The sequence below is a fragment of the Gymnoscopelus microlampas genome (assembly GCF_963454915.1).
Source record: "Gymnoscopelus microlampas genome assembly, chromosome: 1".
Classification (NCBI taxonomy): Eukaryota; Metazoa; Chordata; class Actinopteri; order Myctophiformes; family Myctophidae; genus Gymnoscopelus; species Gymnoscopelus microlampas.
The window spans coordinates 51,695,284-51,714,588 of NC_139962.1; the positions used below are offsets into that span (position 1 = coordinate 51,695,284).

A 19,305-nucleotide genomic window follows, 5' to 3' on the forward strand; every position below is an offset into this window, starting at 1 on the left:
CACTTCCGTGCCACGTGTCTTTGTTTACATCCCTAACATTCCTAACTACTGTACTGTATACACGTTGTAACAGGAGCTCCTGACAGATTCAGCTGCGGAGCTCTGAATCCGTCTTGAGAGATTATGCCAGTGCAGGCACATTGTCGGCTTGGAATTATTGTTCTTTCTGTTTTCCGTAACCAGTTATGAGTTGAAGGACCACGTCACCCATTTTCAACTCATCTTCATATAATTTGTGCTCATTACAAGATGGTACCATTTTTGTAACTCGGTCTGTCTTTCAGTCAGAGCAGGACTGTGGACAGTTCAGAAACCTGCCTACCAGTGACATCACCGGTAGGCAGGTTTGGTCATTTCAACAAGGTTTCATACTTTTTCTTCTTTTTTTCTTTATGAATGCAAGAACAATGGCTTCTATTTCAGCATGCCATCTTTCCCGGGAGAGAATAGAAACACTGCAGTTTCTGTTGGCTTGAAATCCCCATTGATGATGTCACTGGTAGGCAGGCTTCTGAACTGTCCACAGGCCACCAATGAGATGCAGAGTGAGTAGAGTAGTAAATGACGCCATCTTATAATGAGCATTAGTGAGGACCATGCAACAACAAAGACACAGGCTAAATCAAACAGACCAAAGCATGCTGTAAACCTGCTAAAGCAGTGGTTTTCAGCCCTTTTCATATCAAGGTCCATTATTTATTCAGCATTTGAACCATGGACCACCGTTTGATGAGATTTAGACTCTCAGACCCAAAACAAAAGAATATTGTGTTATTAAACAGGCCAAACGTCGATCAAAAGAACAATTCTTCTACATCCTCTAATTGTGTAGACCTCTTGTAAATTAAGTAATGCATATGTTTAACAATCATTTAACTGTTGAGAGTGTAAAATGCAACCCTTACGGGTCCATTTGGTTACCAACTCTCCATCTTTTAGCTGGGGACCACCTGGAACCCCCTCAAGGACCACTGGTGGTCCCCGGACCACTGGTTGAGAACCACTGTGATAAAGTAAAACAATGGACTCTTCAGCCACCTACAGTACTGTATATACAGCCACTTCCACGGTCATAGAGATGCAGAATGTTTGTGTCTTATGTTTCATGAAGAATTCCCAGTGTTAGTATTAGAAAGTAAATTGATTGTGTCTGTCTGTCTGTCTGTCTGTTTGTTTATCTAAAAGGAAAATGAAACACTTTATTGAGAGAAAATTAAATAAATAAATAAATAGAACAATATTTCTTGGCACAAAACCAGCTGCTATGAAATAAATATATAATTTTAGTTTTTAGTTGTTTTCTAAACGTGTCCTGATTGGGTGAAGTGAGTTTGCGTTTTGGTGAAAGTCATTACTGTTGTTGTTCTTTGTAATCACCCCTTTAATCATCGTGGTGGAAACCAACATGGGAGAAAACATTCTCACTTGTTTGTGTATTTTGAGTATGATGTTCCTCTGATCGCGTTGTAAACACTGTTGTCCTTTTCTGGGACAATTAAGACTTCAAATTTCTTTCAGAGTGGATTTTAAATAATTAAGTCTTAGAAGTTTCTGCTTCTCATGCACAAAGGTAATATTGAGCTTACTATTGAGCTTGTTCATCTGCATGTCGTAACCACATCCCTAGCATCCCTATTCTGGGGCATTCAGGCGGGGACCTAGTATAGACCCTTGGGGGACTCCGGTCAACCAAGGTTATAAACAAGGTCAAAGGACCACAATGGATAAAAGTCCCCTGGGGATTTTTGTGTTATCCTTTTAGCATAACCTTTGACTGTGATACGTGTACTGTTAATAAGCATTAATAAAGTAATTCAATCAATCAATAGGGTTTATGTGGTTAAGCCACAATATCTACGGCAGGGGTGGGCAACTTTGATGATGGAGAGAGCCACTATATTTCTACACTCACTCCAGAGGGCCACAGTGCATGTACTGTCGGGCCATTCTATGTCACACAAAAGTAGCAAAAATAGCCGATCTACAAGCTCAATGTAGATTTTTTAATTGGAATCCTGAATTAGTTTTTGCTATTTTTGAATTGGAATCCTGAAAAGTAACATTTTTATATAATTTGAAATGCATTTAGTTATACTTACAGTATGTTAACTTTATGAACTAAATACAAATACATTGGACATAAAAAAGACAATGGAATTTTAATACTAGTCATTAAGCTACTAATATAGACTGAAGTAATTAAAGCTGGTCATGTTTGCATGTTTGGAATTGTAACAGCTGAAATCAATAATATATCAGTATTCCAATATTAGCCTGTGGGCCGCATTAAGTGAAGGTGGCAGGGCCGCATGTGGCCCCCGGGCCGCCAGTTGCCCATGTATGATCTACGGTATCCTGGTAACGCAAGCAATCTTATCCAATACATCATTTTTGCGATGAGATGAGGCTGAGATTTAATATATTTGTCAGCCTGCCATGCATGTTTCCATTCATACTGTACCAAGTAACTTGGATGGTCAATGAATCTGTTTTATGTTTGTTCTCAGCTCGCCACAGTGTTAGCCAGCCATGCCATGTACTGCGTGTACACATTCTGTTACTGTGCGTTGTGAACAGTGTTGACAGGTTTTGCGAGAGAAATAAGCAGCCAGGTTTATGAAAACAAGCCCAAAAGAAGGGACTAGGCCACATGAGCACTTTAAACCTATATACTGTACATTGGATATTTGAAAGAAGAAGTTCTCAACGCGTCACAATACAACTTGTTGATCTGCTATTTAAAAAAAAAACCCTGGGGAATAAAGAGAAAATACACAAATGGGTCCCTATTTTCAGATGGGGGGTCCGCGGCCAAATAGCCTACATATTAATTTGGGGGTCCTTGACATGACAATATTTGAGAACCACTGGTTGAAATAACATCAGCAAGGAAGCCCAAATGAGCACTACACTTTAGAAACAAGCCCCAAAATATAACTACCAATATTTACAAGCAACTTTACAGGAAAAACAAGCCTAAAGTAGCTCATAATAAGCGAACATGGCAACACCGGTTGTGAACAGACTGCAGAATGGTAGTGAGCTCTTAACTTCAAGTAGCTGCAGGGTCCGAGGAGGCATTGTAGTACAAGATGAAGTGTTTAGTATGTCTGGAACAGTATGATGTATACTGTACATTCACACCCACATGTATGCTCAGCCCTGTTGCCTATGGTGTTGCCTATGGCAGGTACATGATACTGTGTGTGGAATCCCTATTGCTGCAGACAGGCTCAGCACAAAATAGTCCTATGGCAACTGGCAGCGGTGGAAAAAATACTCAATATTTTTACTTAAGTGAAAGTAGCAATATTACAATGTAGAAGCACTCTGTTGCAAGTAAAAGTCCGGTAATCAAAATGTACTGGAGTAAAAGTACAAAAGTGTTGGTATCAAAATATAAGTATATATACAGGGGTGCACATAACTGGTGCGCAGGTGCGCATGCGCACCCAAAATAAAATATGCGCACCACATCAGGCGACGCGAGGCGCTTTTGCGCACCAACAGCTGGGACAGGAATTTCCAAGCTTTTATTTTTTAGCAAAAATAAAAAATAAAAGCCTGGAGATCGAGGCAAGGAATTTACTTCCTGAAGCCACACTCACACAATCACTCTAAAGCACCCGTCGGCGGTCGGCCCCATGTACAGCCATTAGGCACAGGGGTAGAGATATGACTCGCGTCGCCTCGCATCGCCTCGCATTGCCTCGCTGCTGCGTGCACGCAGCCAGCAGCGGCTGTTAGAGGCACTCGTCACCGTTGATGAACGCACCGTAATGGTGCAAAATATGCCGTGAACGTCCCAATCTGGCGGATAAAATCAGCGCAGCAGCACAGGGCACCAACCTTGGGGGCTTTATCTAACAGCGTGAGAAAAAAAAACGGCGAAAATCAGTGGAATTTAGAAGCAGAGCGTCCTTTTTTTCTCGCACCCCCCCCCCCCCCGTTGACAAAACGGGACGGGCGCCATGCGCACCAAGTCACATGTCCAGGTGCTCTTCTGCGTACCAGACCTAAAAAGTTATGTGCACCCCTGTATATATATATAAGTACAAATTATGCTAAATGTCCCATTTCACAAGTTTTCAAATGTATAAAATGTGCATACAAGCTGCATACAAGCTCACAACGAGCTCACACTAGCTTACAATGTGTAAGATTGCAACGCATGGCATTGTGAGCTTGTAGATTGGCTATTTTCAAATGGCCGAAATGTATATAGGGCTGAAGTGGGTAATGTATGTTTTGTAATAATAATCAAAATCTACAAGTAACTAAAGTTTTCAGATAATCGTAGTGGAGTAAAAGTACAATATTTGCCTTTGAGATGTAGTGGAGTCGAAGTAAAAGTATTGAAAATTGGAAATACTCCAGTACAGTAATACTAGGGATGTTCGATATTGACCTAGTCCTAGTCGTTATGGTTACCACATAATCATAAAACATCATGAAATACCAGGAAACTATATATGGAGCTATCTGACATATCTAAGTCGGACATCATAGACTATTTTTGGGCATGACATTAGGACTCCATATATGGAAATGACCAACTCATAGTGACACTACCGGGATGACACAAGCACGGTAGCCAACGATATAAAAGGCATCTAAATCTCAGAGATAGATTCAGATTCAACCGACTAACTAACCGACTAATTCCAATTGGTCAAGAGGTCAATTCCGCTTCTCCTGGAGGGAGCTCATTACCCTCTGTACTAACTCTGGCCTTACAACGCAGATACTTGCGTGTGTCTACATTGCCCTGCATCGTTTGTTCCGTGGCCAGCCATCTTAACTTGGCTACGGTCCAAGGGGGTCGGGCAGTAACCCATCAGAACTAATATTTATCTGTTATTCTCCGGTGAAGATGATCAACTCCAAAAGCAATCAGGCCATGTGGTATTAAAACCGCATTCATAACAACCTAATAGTGCGTTCCATCAATGCAAGTTATGCCACCAGACGTACTTTGGTCATCATCACAATTATCAATTAAATAATGGCAGGGCGGGGGAAATTAATCGCCATTATCGGAGATGAGGACGCGTGCACAGGATTTCTCCTCGGTGGGATCGGCGAACTGAACGAGAACCGTAAGCCCAATTTCTTGGTGGTGGAAAAGGACACAAGCGTCACAGTGATTGAGGAGGCCTTCCAGAGTTTTGTGACCCGCAATGACATCGGCATCATCCTGATTAACCAGTTCATTGCCGAGATGATCCGCCATGCCATCGATGCCCACAAGCAGTCTAACCCCACTGTGCTCGAGATCCCCTCCAAAGAGCATCCCTATGACCCCTCTAAGGACTCCGTTTTACGCAGGGCCAAGGGCATGTTCTCTGCTGAGGACTTTCGATAAATTCGACACCCACCACACACACACACACACACACACACACACACACACACACACACACACACACACACACACACACACACACACACACACACACACACACACACACACACACACACACAACATAGCGTAATGGTACCGTTAGAGAGCCCGCCTGGGGGGAGGGACAAAATGAAAATGAAATAAATAAATAATAATAATAATCCCATCTTACAATTGGCCTAAAGGAGGGCCGGTCAGCCGGCAGGCGGACCTCTGACATCACGCTCGTGTCGCCATGACTCAGCCATAACCATATAAGGAGATCCCAATGCGTACACCCAAATGTGGAGTGTGTTGTCATGGCATCAGTCACAGACAAATCAGTCAGCTCCATATATGGGCACAAAATGGGCAATGCCCATATATGGGCATAAAAGGGACAAGGACTGCCAGATACAGAGATCTCCATATTTCGGCAGTGTCCTCTGTTAATAATACAACTACTATTATATTGCAACTGTATAATTGTCTCAGTGGCCAGCCATCTTAACTTGGCTACAGACCAGGGAAGTTGTGCAGTAACCCATCAGAACTAATATTAATCTGTTATTCTCCAGAAGATGATCAACTCCAAAAGCAATCAGGGCATGTGGTATTAAAACCACATTCATAACAGCCTAATAGTACATTCTATCAATGCAAGTTATACCACCAGATGTACTTTGGTCATCATCACAATTATCAATTAAATAATGGCAGGGCGGGGGAAATCCATCAATGCAAGTTATACCACCTTTAACGTACTGTTCTGGAACAAGCATAACTTCTGTCCCAGTGTATTTGACTCATGTACACCTGTTCCCAAATGTCCTGCTCGACAACCTGAGTGGACAACGAATCCGCCCCAACAACTTAATGGCATGACCAGTGTGTGGAAATCCAACCTCCCAACCTCCCAACCTCCCTCCACATCAAGATCAGTTTCTTTTCTGCGACTGTGGAGTCCGTTTTCCGTGTGGTACTGCACATCAAACAGGACAAACTTAGTACCAACAAACTTATGTACGGGCCGCTACCAAGAGTATCAGAGAAGATAGCAGTCAGTAGGATGAGACTAGCTGGTCATTGCCATCGACACCGAGAACTCCCTGCCAAAAAGCTTATACTGTTACACAAATACATAGGTTGTGGGTTTGAATCCACCGTGGTGCAACAGGCTTTGTCGGGCGTCTATGTGAAGACAATTGGCCCGTGTTCGGGGAAGGGAAGCCGGGCGGGGAGGTGGGTGATATTGGTCATTGCATGTACTCCTACGGGCTGGGGAAGCACCTGTCAGCGGGGAGTGTTGAGGAGTAGGACGAAGGCTCTACTTCCTCCTGGTGGGGGCTCCTCATTGGCAGGTGAGTCAGTAGGATACAACAGCAATGACAACACAGAAATGTGTGTGGGGAGGAATTAATTGGCATAATGACTACATTGGGGAGAAAAAGGGGGTAAAACATAATTGGCAACTCTAAAATTATATTTAAAAAAATCACACCCAGTGTGAAGTGGGCGGTGTGTGGTCATCACAACATGACTCACTTTAAAAAAAGGATACTTGACTTTTTTTAAAGTCCATAATGCTATTCATAGGGCTGCACATGTGTCATGTGTTTCGCTAGCCAATCACAGTCCTGAATTTGCAAAGTCAGCCAATCACATTACAGTTAGTGGTGATGACACTAGCTGCAATGTGATTGGCTGACTTGCAAAAGTATCGATTTGCATTAACAATGGAAGGGTTAGGGGGTATACAAATCTTTTGGTCGGTGTCCAAAACTCACTTATAGGGGGCGGCTACACCGCCCCAAAAAGAAAATTAAAGACGCTGGTGTGGAAAGAACAAACGAGCTGGCCAGATGTATGGAGAATGGAGATGACTGGTGACGCTGATGGAGGGCTTGTCTGAGGACGGCGTAGAGAGACCAATCTTTCTCACAGGCCACTGGCATGCCCTAACTTCAGGCCCATCGTATTATGTCCAGCCCACACACACTGGTTCCATATGCATGCCATAATGATAATAAACCTGATGCATGCATGCAGATTATGCAGAATAGTGAGGCGGTAAATGGAATAATCAGAGGGGAAGGAATATTCAAATTGTCAGCGAATCGGGCATGATGAGAGGATACAGTCTTCCTGTTTGTAAATGCATTACTCATGCCGCTGGAGCTGTCACTTTCATTTTACCCATGGGAGAGGGAAAGAAAAAATAAAGAAAGAGAGGCTAGGGTGGGTTGGAGGCTGTCAAGACTTCTGGTTGGCACAATCCAAAAACCAACACACTGAAAACAAACACAGACAAGAACTTTGGTGAAACGGCCTGTTATTACGTCTCTCCAAATATTTGAACGTCTACCCCCCCCCCCCCCCTCCATTGCAAAGATAGTCTGAGTCACATGTTCTGCGGTATTCTGTAGCAAAGTAAACAAGGCAATTTCATTTGATGTCCAGCAAACCTTAGTTGACCGGATTCCCAAGAGGCATTACGAGCTTGCAGATCTGTTATGTTCGCCCCAGAATAGGGAAGATAAGGGTTCAAGTGTTTAAAGGTTATTATTACAATGATCAGTGCTTGCAAATGCCTGCGTTTCTTTGTTTGTCTGGTGTGTGTGTCTGTCTGCGCCTCCCTGCACATCTACGTTTCTGTGTCTCTCTCTCTCTCTCTCTCTCTCTCTCTCTCTCCATGCGGCCAGAATATCCCTCTGCCTCGGGTCAAAGTCTTGACTTTTTCCCTGAGTTTTGCATGATCATGTCCGGAAGGCAGAGAGGGATCTTCTGGCTTCATTTGCATGTAAAGTGGAGTGCGCTCCTCTACCAGGGCACAAGGTGCCTCCAGACAGCCCCTCCCCAATAGCCTGCCAGACTGCACCAGCCAGCACCACCTCCCTCCCTCCCTCCCTCCCTCTCTCAGCCCCCTAACCTGCTGGGGCGGGACCTGACAGCGCAGTGTGCAACAGCTTGAGGTCCTGTCAATCTCTTACCCCCTCCTAGCAGGGGTCAGCCGTCTGAGAGGCAGCGCCGAGGCAAGGACGAACACAGGCAACGTCTCCTCTTTAAGCCAGACAGACAGGAGAGGCAAACAGCAAAGACTAGAGAGACCGGGGGTGGGGGGAGGGGGGGGGGGGGTAGTGAGGTGGGGCGAGGTGGAGTAACAAACAGCGGAAGCATAACAATACCGGCGCTGTGCAAACCCTCCAGCAGACGAAAGTTGAGGGAGTGCAAACAAATAAACAAGTTAGTGGGAAAAGAGACGGGCGCAGATAAACCTGGGAGAGAGTGGCACTTTGTAGAAAAAGTCGATGTTGATGGAGGTGATGGAGGTTTGGGGAGAGCGCTGAGACCATCTTATCAGAGTTAATAAAAGCAAGAAGAGGGGTGGGGTGTCACCGGCTGACCCGCCATCTCTCTCCTCATCAGCGCGGGGCTCTCCAGTTTCGCGGCGAGTGGAGGCTGGAAGGAGGCGAGCGGCTTCGCTCCGAGATCGTGTTTAGATAATGGCCATCTCCAATCATAGATAATCTGGGACCCATCTTTTTTCTTCGCAGACAGCGCGGCGGACAAGGTCAGAGGGGTGCGGTGGCGAAGGAGGGAGAGGAGGAGATAGCGGAGGGACGGGGGCGGCTCCAGAGATGATTTACTGCAGAGATTCGCTCAGCTGCTTCCATCACCCTCCGTTAACTTTCTCATCCTGTCCTCTCTCTCTCTCTCTCTCTCTCTCTCTCTCCTTTTTTCCATCTTCTGTCCTTTGCTCTCTCCATCAGCATCCCTCTCTAGGCCTCACTCACTCTGCGTCTGTTCACTCCGCCGTCTCTCCCTTTCTCTCTCTCTCTCTCTATCATTCGCTTCATCTCACCCTCTTCTTGCAAAGGATGAGAGCTGGGTGAGGGAGAGAGACAGACAGACAGACAGACAGACAGAGAGAAACTGAGACAGACAGAGAGAGAGGGAGAGAGAGACCCCCCCCCCCCCCGCCCACACACACACACACACACACACACACAGACACACACAGCCCCGTTTGGATTGAGGCAAATTGCTTGGGTTTCAAGTGTAGATATGAGACACTCTCTATTCAAGCGAGGTCCACATCAAGTGAAGTGAGCAGAGCAGAGCAGCGGCCCGTGTGCTCCTATTGTCTCTCCATTTCTCCCAATTGGGAATCATGGCTCGTCGCTGGGATTGGAGAAGGGGGGGGGGGGGGGGGGGGGGTGGCATGGTGAGGTGGTGGGTGGTGTTGAGCACATCTGATAAATGTGAAATTTGAGGGGGAAGAGGAAGAGGAGGAGGAGGAGAAGGAGGTCGGGGGTGGCTGGCTGACTCACAGAACAGAAATAGATTTAAAGGCCGAGAAGCTCTCTTTCTCTCTCTCTCTCTCTCTCTTTCTCTCTCTCTCTCTCTCTCTCTCTCTCTCTCTCTCTCTCATCGTCCATTCTCTGTGATAATCCAAGAGGGCTAGCGGGGAGGAGGAGGAGGGGGGGGCAGGCGTATATAAAGTAAGACATGAGTCATTCTAATAGACAGCCGGAGAATTATCTCTGTGATCCAATATAGCGCTATAGCGACTATAGGATTATGTCCCCGACCCTCTACCCCCCCCCCCCCCCCCCCCCACCACCACCAGCACGGTAATTTCCTGAGCTCCGGGTTTTACTACCAACTGCTCCTGACACCCCTGTCCCCCTGGAGAGAGAGAGAGAGGGGAGACATCTCTAGGGGGGTGGGGAGGAGGAGGGGGGCGGTATGGAGGTGCGTGTGTGGTGGTGGTGGTGGTGGTGGTGGTGGTGGGGGGAGGGGGGGGCACGCTTAACCGGGGGCCTCTATACCCGGCTAATGGCTTCTAATGCCTGCGGAGGCACCTAATCGAGACCCCTGTCGCAACTTCCCCTGACAGATAATTGCCGATGTCTCGGACGTGATAAATGTGACTCCATTCCGGAAGGTGCCAAATGTCCCCCCCTCCTCCCCCCCTGGTGCCGCAGCCGTTGTGGAGTTCCAGCTACAGGCAGGCAGGGCCCCGCTGGGAACGGTGTACCTGGTTGGCCCTTGGCCCTCTCCTCCGCTCCCTCTGGAGATTAATCCCTCCCAACGCACTGCCTCCTCCTCCTCCTCCCTCAGTCAGACCTAGCCAGGGCTGTCTGTTTCCCTTTAACCGCAAGCCCGTCATAGTAAATCTCATTTCATTGTCAAGCCATGGCTGTGGTTTACTTCCCTGCCCTGTCTGCTGACTTCCTGTTGCCATTAACGCTCAATATCTCTGTTGGGGCTTGTCCACTCTGGTCTTAATTCATTCTGGCGCGGCGTCCTGCGGTGTCCTCCCGTATAGGAAGTAACTCTGGCAGATTTCGCGGGGGCCCAAGCAGTAGCCCGGGCCAAAAAAAAAAAACTGTCCTCTGTATTTCATTTGCGCCGTCTGTTCCTGTCCCTTTCACAGCTTCCCCCCCTCTAAAGAAAGAAAGAGTAGTAATTGATATCGGGGCCCATCCATCCTGGACTCTTAAGCCCCGGGATCCAATTTATCTCCGCGAGAAATGCAGACTGGCTCACGCCCAGGCCTTGTCGGTCAGACTTTGCCCGTTTTCCGATGGCCGTTAATTAAAGTGACACCATGGCAGAAAATAAAATCTAAATGTGCGCGTATGTGTCTGCACATGTAGGTTTGTGTGTGTGTGTGTGTGTGTGTGTGTGTGTGTGTGTGTGTGTGTGTCTGTCAGAGAGAGAGAGAATGTGTGCACATGCACACGTGCGTGTGTGTCTGCGAGAGCAGTGAGAATTGCTGTCTCATTCACACTTTGACCAGCGTAAATCAGCCTAAGCAGCCCGGGCCTTAACTGAGGCCCCGGCCGATGTAAATCACCCCTGCTGAAATACAGGCACCATGTAGACACAGACTGGTTCCAATTAGATCTTATTCTGCCCATGTAAATCTCTAACTGGCTTAATCTGCATTAGCCCCAATGATGTTAGTCACAAATGGCTTTGGAATGATCTAGTCAATCACGCTGTCATTCAGACTATACAGCCCGGAGGGGGGGGGGGGGGGGGGTGGCGGGAAGGGGGGGGGGCGGGACGGCTCTGCAAGTGCAGCAAGCGCAGTAAATGCACGGGTGATGCTTGGGTCAACTCTGTTGCTATAGCCACATTAACCACATGAACCCTAAATGGTCCCTATTCTGTTCCTGTCATAACTAGGGATTGGTATCCGGAACCGGATCCAACATTGAGGAACCCGGAATCGCCCCCGTCACATTTGGAACCGTTTCCATAACTGGTTTATCACACTGTCAGAGCTGGTATGTGGACTTCACATCTGCTATGCAAGTACAATACCGGTGGTTCTCAAATTGTTTAATTTCAAGGACTATCATAACTCTCAGAGTTACAGACCTGTAAGGGTCCATTTGGAACCCCTATAGGACTCGTTAAGGAATCAAACCTTAGACAGGGAATCGTTAAGGAACCGGAATTGTTAAAATCCTAAAGGATCCCAACCCTAATAACATAACAGGTGAGGTGAACTGACGAAAATATAGCCGATCTAACAGCTCACAAAGCATTGCAACGCAACATGTTGTTGCGTTGCTATACATTATTATCTATACATTATGCAAAAGTATAGAACCATGAGTGGGCCTCAGGTCAACAAATTATAATAGGGTTTAAGTGGTTAAACCCAACTGTATACATTGCTGTACAACACATAGCAAACAGCTCACTATGCGCCACGTTGCAATGCGTTGTGAGCTTGTAGATCGGCTATTTTCAATTTGTGAAAATCTGTGAGTATTTTCCATCACCTGCGTGCGAAAATCCTCAAATATCATAAATATTAATTTCATATGCATGAACCTGTATTACACTGAAGAAAAATATGGAAACTATACTAATTTACTAAAGGACATTATGTTCCCTAGCTCTCTTCTCCAAGTCTTGCATATATATACTGTATGTCAAACATTGAATTTTGGTGACCAAAACTGAATAGCAAAGCACCTGAAGCTGCGATCAGGCTCAGCACGCATGGGTATCTTTGATACCCATGGCTAAATATAATATGCACTGTATGAAGATTCATTGAGACCTAAGATTATACACCTATATATGCACAGCTACACTCACAGGACCACAATGGAAATAAGCTCTCTAGTGCTTTGGATGTGCTCTATCCATTTGACAGACAAATATATGTTAATGCATACAATTTGTCAGTAAAGCTGTCAATCAATCAATCAATCAATCAATCAATCAATCACTCACTCACTCAATAAATGACTCAATCAATCAGTCTTCCTATCTAAAGCATGTTGTCTCTAAAGTAAAGAGAAAATAGCCTGCTAATAATATATCTTTGATCAGGGATGGGGAGACAGTGGGACGTATTGCAGAGGAAGAGGGTGGGGAGGCTGGCTTGTTTTGAAACTCTGTGTTTTGTCGGTAGGGGTGGCATATCACACAGTGCACCTCTAACCAAGTAAACTTCCATTATGAACCATTTAGACCTGTTTAACCAATAAGTCTTTATTAACATTTCAATCCGGGACAGCATCTGAGTCATTTTAGATGTTGCTACACAGTATATAAGGTACAGTACAAGTCGGAAATCCATAAGATAGGGAAAGGTGCGCTCGTTTTTCGGTGCAAGTCGGGACTTACAGCGCGAAACAAACGCTCCCTTACTTGTTTTTCTTAATCTTTTTTTGTTTTGTTTACTCGTTCATTCTTCTTCTTCCCACTCTTCTTCTCCTTCTTTTAATTCTAACCCTAACCCTCACGATGAAACAGGAAGAGACAAGACCTGCGGGGTCAAAGCTAGACGGCTAAAGCTGACCCTGTCCCCGCCCAGCCGTGGAGGACGTCGCGGCGGCCAGGTTTTTTTTTTCACTCGAGCCCGGGGCCCCGAGCTACCGGACCCGGTTAGCCGTTTAGCTAGAGCCCTGGCTCACGTTTCGACCCAATTTCTTAGCTGCCGCTTTAGTTTGTTGTCGTAAGCTGTTAGCGGAGCGCACGTTTTGTTACCGCCGCAACGTCAAAGCCTCCCACTCGCTCCGAAAAACAAGGGCACCTTTCTTGATTACGGGTTTCCGACTTGTACTGTAACATATATAGCAATATTTGTAAAACAAAGAAAAAAAAAAGTAATACAAATGGGAGGTTTTTCAGAAAACTGTAAGGATTTAGAAGGCGTTTTTAGAATCGGCCTCAGGTCTAAATGGGTCAAGTTGGGTTTTTGAATTAGTGGTACAGTAGGAACGTGTAGGGACTTTTCATCTACGATATTTAAAACATTCAGAGAGTATATCTTACACTATACATTTAGCTACAGTAGAATTGTTTTGCTGTTGCAGTTTCTTGTCCCTAATTTGCTGAGGAGTCATTTACAGATGAAACAAATAGTGGTTTCAATTTGCATGTGATTTGTTTAAATTCCTTGAACAAAAGTATCAGTCCATGAACCCCATTTCAAAAGCTGTCTGTGTACAGTATAATTTAAGTATTGAATGTGTTTTTTTTGTGTTTTTTTTAGCTTGTGTGGAAAGTGTGTGTCTGTGTGTGTGTGTGTGTGTGTGTGTGTGTGTGTGTATGTGTGTGTGTGTGTGTGTGTGTGTGTGCGTGCGTGCGTGCGTGCGCATGTGTTTGAGCGTGAGTATTAACATTTACATGTGCATTCATGTGTATGTGTGTTTTTTTTGTATGTGTTTCTGTCTAATGTACTGTTCCTCTCCCTCTCTCTCTCCATACCTCTGCTCCATCACTTTGACAGCATTTATCAGTCTCTCCATGTCTCTCTCTCTTACCTCCTACTCTTTCATTTCTCCTCCCTTGTTCCCTTCCTCCTCGGCTCCATCTGTTGCTGAATGCTTGGCATTTCTCTCTCTCTCTCTCTCTCTCTGTGTGTGTGTCTGTCTCTCTCTCTCTGTGTGTGTCTGTCTCTCTGTCTGTCTGTCTGTCTCATCTTTCTACCAGTCTCAGTGACAGGCCTTGTGGTGTGCTGTCACAGATGGGGAGTCAATAGAAACAAGTGACCTATATTAAACCTACTCTACTGTCTCTCTGTGACTCCACTGAGAGAAGGATGTTAAGGGCTGTGGAGGTGTGCGGTTGGCGTGCGTGCGTGCGTGCGTGCGTGCGTGCACACACACACACACACTCATGTGTGCACATATCTGTCTGAGTGCATTGTGTGATCATACGGTGAGAAATGATGTGAATTTTGTGCATGTATGGTATGTGTGTGTATGTAATGTATGCTAAGTGAATGGGTGCATGTGAATGCATGAATGTGTGTGTGTGTGTGTGTGTGTGTGTGTGTGTGTGTGTGTGTGTGTGTGTGTGTGTGTGTGTGTGTGTGTGTGTGTGTGTGTGTGTGTGTGTGTGTGTGTGTGTGAGGGGGACCAGGAGAAGGTTAATTACCTCCTCGTCCTTCGCTGTCGGCTGGCTTCACCTGGATGGGCCGGTTCATCTGAACAGAGAGAGAGAGAGAGAGAGAGAGAGAGAGAGAGAGAGAGAGAGAGAGAGAGAGAGAGGAAATCCCAGGTTAGCATGGACAGAAAGGGACAACCAAAGTCAGGCCAGATTTTGGGGAGGCGAGTGGGGTCGTGAAATATTGCGGGAAGGTGGGCACCGCCTGTGGAGTTCACATGCTCAGTTTGACTCACTCTTCCTGCGAAATAAACAACAACAACAACAACAACAGAAAAGGCAACGCTAGCGATCCCGGTAAGGAGATAAATCTGTACGACGCCAGAGCATTTAATTAATCCAGTGGCACCGCCTCCGGAGACGCTCTGAATTCCCCTCACAGTTCAGCAGAATTAGCACTTTCCAATGACGGAGCCACACTGGGGTGTCAGATGGCAACGGAGAGATTAATGCCATTACATCAGCCACTCCCCAGCCCCCGTAGGGAGAGGTCCACCCTGGCCAGACCTCCTCACTTTCTCCCCTCTCTCTCTCCAAGCTCCTGGCTCCCAGGCTTCTGGGCTCCAGACTCCCGGCCCCCTGTCACCAGCACTATGTCCTGCCTCATCCCTGACCCTGTTACACTCTCCCCTCTTTATCTGTCTCAGTTCCCTCCTCCCCTTCCGTCCCTCCGCACCGCCATACGCCACTCTCCACCTCCCCCCGCCCCCCATTACCCAAGAAACCCTTCTAAGAGTCGTGACCAATATGCCGCCGGCCTGGCCGGGCCAAGACATCTCCCCCCTCCCCCCCGCCCTGCCCTGCCCAGCCCCGGCCTCCTTCAGTCTGCCAGGCTATTGAAAGCCACAGAGAGAAGTGTTAGCCGTGAAAGCGGCTGGCGAAAGGTTAACAGTAGCCGATCGATAAACAACCTCTGAACATCCATTTCAGACCGAGGTGAAAGCAAAGCATCAGCAAGCCTACACAAAAAAGAAAAAGAAAATCCTTTTTAGAAACTGCCTGCCATGAATAAAAAAAATAAAAAGACTCTCCCAGCTCCTTTCTGTTTCTTGGTCACAACAAAGTATTTTATTTTTGTTCCTTCTGTTTCACCCTCCACAGAGGAAACCACTTAAGTACTATACTTTGATGTACAACAAATAGTGAAAATAGCCGACCTACAAGCTTGTAGTTTATTTCATTTTTTTCTTTCTATTTGTTGATTTGTTGATTAGTGTTTCTCTTTTACATTCTTGGATTTTTTTGCCTTATAATGACACGTCCGTGTTTGACCCTATAGCTAAACGGGTAGGGTGCAGTATACATACCACATGGGTGCATATGTCTTCCTATGTGTCTCCGCTTAAGCCTGAATTATACTTAGTTGCATGCTGGTGTTGCATGCAGTAAAAAGCCGATATACAAGCTCACAACGTGTCACAAATGTGACGCGTTGTGAGCTTGTAGATCTGCTATTTACTGAGCACAACACTGGCGCGCAACCAAGTATAACTGAGGCTTTAGACTCCCAGCCGTCTGGACTGGACTGTTAGCTGTGTGTCATTCCCCCTAGCTGCTCTCTGTCTGCCTCTCCTGTATCTCTCCCACTGTCACTGTCCAAATAAAGCAGAAAAGCAGAAAAAAATAATCTATAATGACATGTCCCAAAATAGGGACACCAGGTTGAAAGCGGTTAACATAAAAATGCCACACAACACTGTATCTTTTTCTTGTCGTTGGAAAAATAGCAACGATGTTTCCCCTCTGTGAAAAGCGCTAGGTTGCCCACGCGTGTTGCACTGGCATCATTGTCTCTCACTACCCTTCCACTATCACCTTCCGCGGGCAGCGGGGGAAGCTATCTCTCTCTCTCCAACTAGGCCACGAGGACAACACCAATGTGTGAGCGGGCGGGTGGATGGCACAGAGCGCTGCCCACTCGGATCAGTCAACCAGGGGCCACGCGGCGGGGTGAAAGAGGGGGCCCCCGCCGGCGATACAGCACTTGACAGCAGTTGACAGGAGCACGGACAGTGGCCAAATATGGATGCGGGGACCGGTGGTGGGCGTGTAGGGACAATGTGTATACTCTGTGACACCTCCCCGGGATGCAATGTACACAAGTGGCAATATGCTGTGACACCAGATCAAAGCTTGGAAAGGAGAGGCACACAAACACACGGAGGCAGGCGGGCTCGTCTGCGCTTGCGTGCACACACGCGCACACACACACACACACACACACACACACACACACACATGCGCACACACACACGCACGCGCGCGCACACACACACACACACACACACACACACACACAAAGTAAACAGACACAGAGATATACTGACACGCAGATGTACAAATAACATTCTACATGCATGTGCGCACACACACGCACACCGAGATAAATACAGACACGCCAATACCAATAAACACATGCACACGCACGCAGGCACACACGCACACACACACACACACACACACAGAGAGAGAGAGATGTCCACTCTGATATTAACGCTAACTGACATGTAAACACTTTGTGGCAATGAAGTAAATATACATCATCTATTGTTGCCTTGCCCCGAGGCTCTTGTCAGAGATAGCATATGACTTTGGCAACGTGCTAACACACACTGAAGAAACGCAGAGACCATTTCCACTCCACTCTGTGCATGAGGGTCACAGGTTCAATCTATGCAGCCAGCCCAGTGTGTGCTGTGCTGTGCGTGCTCTGACAAAGTGTCCTTGAGTCAGACACCTGCGCCACACTGGCCCATCGCAAGTTGCACTGGATACGGCTGTCACAAACGCCTAAAATGCAGGGGGGGGGGGGGACATGCACAAAACCATGTCTCTGCTTTTGATATCCTTGCCTCTGGTCATTAGTTTTTTTTTTACGGTGGGTGGGGATATTGTTATCCCTGCTTCTGGTAAAGACATGCATTTCTTTCGGGAAATATAGACTGCCTGATATGTTTGATAATATCGCAAGTTAACAATTTAAATGAAAATGTATGTTAACCACATGCACAAAACCATGTCTCTGCTTTTGATATCCTCGCCTCTGGTCATTAGTTTTTTTTTATGGTGGGTGGGGATATTGTTATCCCTGCTTCTGGTAAAGACATGCATTTCTTTCGGGAAATATAGACTGCCTGATATGTTTGATAATATCGCAAGTTAACAATTTAAATGAAAATGTATGTTAACCACATTAACCCTGGCGTCACTATTTTGGGCAGATTAGTCATAATGTGTCCAAACGTAGATCAGCTATTTCCCAGTTTTCGCACAAAAAAATGTAACCGCATTTTTTTCTTACAAAATAAACCCTGCGACAAATTTAACAGTTTTGCTTTTGTCTCTACAATCTGACACCGTTTCCAACTGGGCCAAGCAAAGATTACTAATTGTTGTTTTACAACAGCAGGAAGATGAAGATGAAGGCAGAGGAAGACCATGGTTCTTCTCTGGGGGAAGCGGAAGTCCAGATGTTAGGGCTACAGCTATTATCTCATTGGTGGCGAGCGGAGAGAGGAGCTGTCTGTATGTATAGTGTGAAATTTTACTATGATTATGTTAAACCATGTTGCCTTTGATTTTATGCTCCGAATTATGTGCTGCCGACAACCAATTTGCATCAACTTTTGCACAGTATAGGGTTTTTCCCCCCTCAAATGTAAACTGTGTGAAATTTTACTGTGATTATGTTTACATTGTTTGAAATTATGTGCCATCGATTTCGATTTTATGCTCCAAATGATGTGCTATACCGAGGACTCCCACCCAGAGACTACAGATGTAAACTAGCTCAGAGCTATTTCTGATGCAATATATATTGTGCATTATGCCTGTCAAATGAACTAATCAACAAAAGAAATTGGAGCTTGTTGTTTCTAGCGACAGCTGACTGGAGCTAATGTTCAACAATACAGCAATCCCACAAGGTTGTGAGGTATCACCTACAGTATACTATTTACAGTGTACACAGCAGGCAAGTACACTCCAATAATTATATATTTATAAAATCCACTGATGATTCTGTGATTTTGATGATACTGTGATCTTCTGTGGTTACCACAATGAGATAGACAGTGTCATCAAGAGCTGTGACACCAACCATCTCACTCTAAATACGAACAAGAAATACTACGGAGTTGGTCCGTGACCCGAGGCAAATGACTGACCGTGAGTGGTCATCAAAAAACAGACAATCAGGTGTCCTATTGTAAATACAGGTGTCCGCATAGACAACCTTCTTCGCTGGAAAACACACATTGATAATCCATGCAATATACTGCAGCAGAGAATTTATTATCTAAAGCCTGATTTATACAAAGTATAAATCAGCCTGTGTCGCACACCCGAAAATACAAATCAGGAATTAGGCAATTGAAGCTGGACTGATGTTCTACCATGCAATCCTAGAGAGCATCATTAAATACAGTATGAAGTTACAGCAGGGTTTGGCAACCTGACAGGCACCAAACAGCTACTGTATGAATGAACGTAATAGG

The 19,305-nt window shown here is 45.9% G+C and overlaps 2 protein-coding genes across 21 annotated transcripts in view; one reads left to right on the forward strand and one right to left on the reverse strand.

Annotated features, from left to right (window-relative positions):
• celf6 (CUGBP Elav-like family member 6) overlaps positions 1-19,305 on the reverse strand; it is a gene marked incomplete at both ends in the record, with an annotated part of 262,587 nt that overhangs the window by 83,467 nt on the left and 159,815 nt on the right. For all 20 annotated transcript variants that reach the window (XM_084073316.1, XM_084073331.1, XM_084073326.1 and 17 more), the window contains one exon: positions 14,801-14,849. In XM_084073316.1, coding sequence (XP_083929442.1) covers positions 14,801-14,849 — 49 coding nt within the window. Of the gene's footprint in view, positions 1-14,800; positions 14,850-19,305 lie in introns of those variants that run through there.
• On the forward strand, positions 5,006-5,365 carry LOC311057942 (V-type proton ATPase subunit F-like; the record flags this gene model as incomplete). The annotated part of the gene is made up of 1 exon (XM_084075154.1): positions 5,006-5,365. The coding sequence occupies one exon, from the start codon at positions 5,006-5,008 to the stop codon at positions 5,363-5,365; it is 360 nt and encodes a 119-aa protein (XP_083931280.1).